Below are 2,133 nucleotides of genomic sequence, written 5' to 3' on the forward strand. Positions count from 1 at the left end.
TTATAGAGACGGGAAACAATTTAATAATATTCAAGATTTACATTCTGCGATATTAGTAGCCTGGTCAAGTATTACACCCGAAAATTTGTTAAAATATGTCAGTGGAATGCAGAAGCGTATGATCGACGTTGTTAAAGAAAGTGGTGATAAAATCAATAAATAAGTTTTCTTTTTTTAAATTACTTTTTTTTTAAAAAAATATCAAAACCATCATGTCCCTGAGAAAAGTTAAAGAAGTTTAAATTCACTTTTCTTAATCAAAAAACAATAAGTAACAGATATTATTATTTTAAGCATGTGTTTGTATTTTAAAATGTGAGTTTAATGAGACGTCCCGTTTAATTGTAAGACTAATTATTTTTTTTAAGCATTTTGTAGTAGCTTATATCAAAAAAATAAAATCATGCAGTAGTTTATTGTAACAAAATAAAACGAATTTGATATTTACAATTCTATAAAACGTGTTTTTGAGGGGAGTGTCTTAAGATTTTGACGCGCCTCTTAAGATAAAAAAATTCAAAAACCAGATTAGACATATATAAAATAAGATTTAATAAAAGGTATTTTTTAAATTATTTTAATTACAATGTTTAAACACGAAAAATGATTTTATAATTGTATCTTGTTTAATTTTGCATTGGAAAAAAATTTTTTTTTTAGGTGTCTTAAGATTTTGACGCGCACTGTATATATAGACTAGAAGATCTTTTCTGATTATAGGACAAATCTTAGTGTTTTAAATACTTTCAAAGATCATCTTAACTCTATCCTCTTTTACTTGAGATGAATTAACCAACTCTGGTATTTTATTCTTATGAATAGATCTTTTCTCAGTTAAGGATGAACAGTCTAGAAAGAAGCGCTTAAGGTTATTTTTTGGCAAAGGGAAGAAATTATTTAGAATAAATAGAAAATATTGAACTAATAAACAGGTATATATAAAAAACTATGTAGAATATTGTTTAACCACAGGCAGAAGACCTGGGAGGTTTCACAGAAAGCCTATCTGTTTTCAGCCAAAGAGACATTGCAGAAAAAAGTAATCATAGTGAAAATGACTTTAAAGCGGATAACTTGAAACACATAAAGGAAATAGTATCTAAATTTACTCATACTGAACAAAAGAGATAAATAAATATGTTTTACAAATACACATCTATAATTTAATCTTGCAACATAAAACTTTTTAAAATTTTGACTTATTCTATAATATAAATATATATAATTTTAAACTCATGGAACAATTGTTTTTTAAACAAAAATAAATTAATTCTTGCAGTGTAAATAAAAAAATAAAAATTAAAAAGTGAAATTTAAAAAGTTATACATTAATATATATATTTTTACCTAAAAACTTTATTTCTATTTATTTTAATATTTATCCTTTTTTGTTCTTAATTTACATTTATTGAAAATTTTTTTAAAAAATTAAAAAATCAAATGACCAATAATAATCCCCATCAATGATCCGTACAATAAAATAAAGTATAAAATTTATGTAAAAATATTATTACAGTTTCATATCTCATCCTACAAAAAAATATTAATTTAACTATCAAAATTTTTAATAAAAAAAAATAAGAAATAATTAATAAAAATGTTAAATAAATATGCAATTATTAGTTGCTAGTTGATTTTTTTCAATAAAAATATTTTTCAATTTTTACTAAAAATTTAAATTTTATATAAATATAATTTTTTTTTCTCCATATATATGTTTTGGAACTTTTTTGTTATCTTTAACTGCTTATTAACAGACAAAAAAGTATATGAGAATGCAATATGCTTATTAAACATACTCGGAGATAGTAATACAGATTCAAAAAGTTACGTAGATTTAGAATTGAAATGTGATTTAGAAACTTTAAATTCTGCGATATCAAAATTTTTAGAACGTCATAATACAACTATAGAAGAACTTAAACAAGACTTTTTAGATAATAAATTGGATAAATTTGATGTTTTACGTGAGGATTTTCAGAAAATCAAAATGCTTCATTTTAAAGAACCTTCTGATGCGCTTGTTAAAGTTAATCTTTCGTCAAAAATACCCCAATGGTTTGACACACTTAATGATGATCAAAAAAAAATGTGCTCGCGAATCTACGAACTTTGGGGAACTTACTATAAAAA

The 2,133-nt window shown here is 23.3% G+C and overlaps 2 protein-coding genes across 2 annotated transcripts; both read left to right on the forward strand.

The window, feature by feature from the left end:
- On the forward strand, positions 1-163 carry AAJ76_3040002 (hypothetical protein; the record flags this gene model as incomplete). Its single annotated transcript, XM_024475132.1, has 1 exon — positions 1-163. A coding segment is annotated over one exon (163 nt), but the record flags the coding sequence as incomplete, so codon positions are not given.
- A 1,551-nt stretch (positions 164-1,714) lies between these two features.
- AAJ76_3040001715 (hypothetical protein) lies at positions 1,715-2,133 on the forward strand (the record flags this gene model as incomplete). Its single annotated transcript, XM_024475131.1, has 1 exon — positions 1,715-2,133. A coding segment is annotated over one exon (419 nt), but the record flags the coding sequence as incomplete, so codon positions are not given.

The sequence above is a fragment of the Vairimorpha ceranae genome, assembly GCF_000988165.1.
Source record: "Vairimorpha ceranae strain PA08 1199 chromosome Unknown NODE_304, whole genome shotgun sequence".
NCBI classification, from domain to species: Eukaryota; Fungi; Microsporidia; family Nosematidae; genus Vairimorpha; species Vairimorpha ceranae.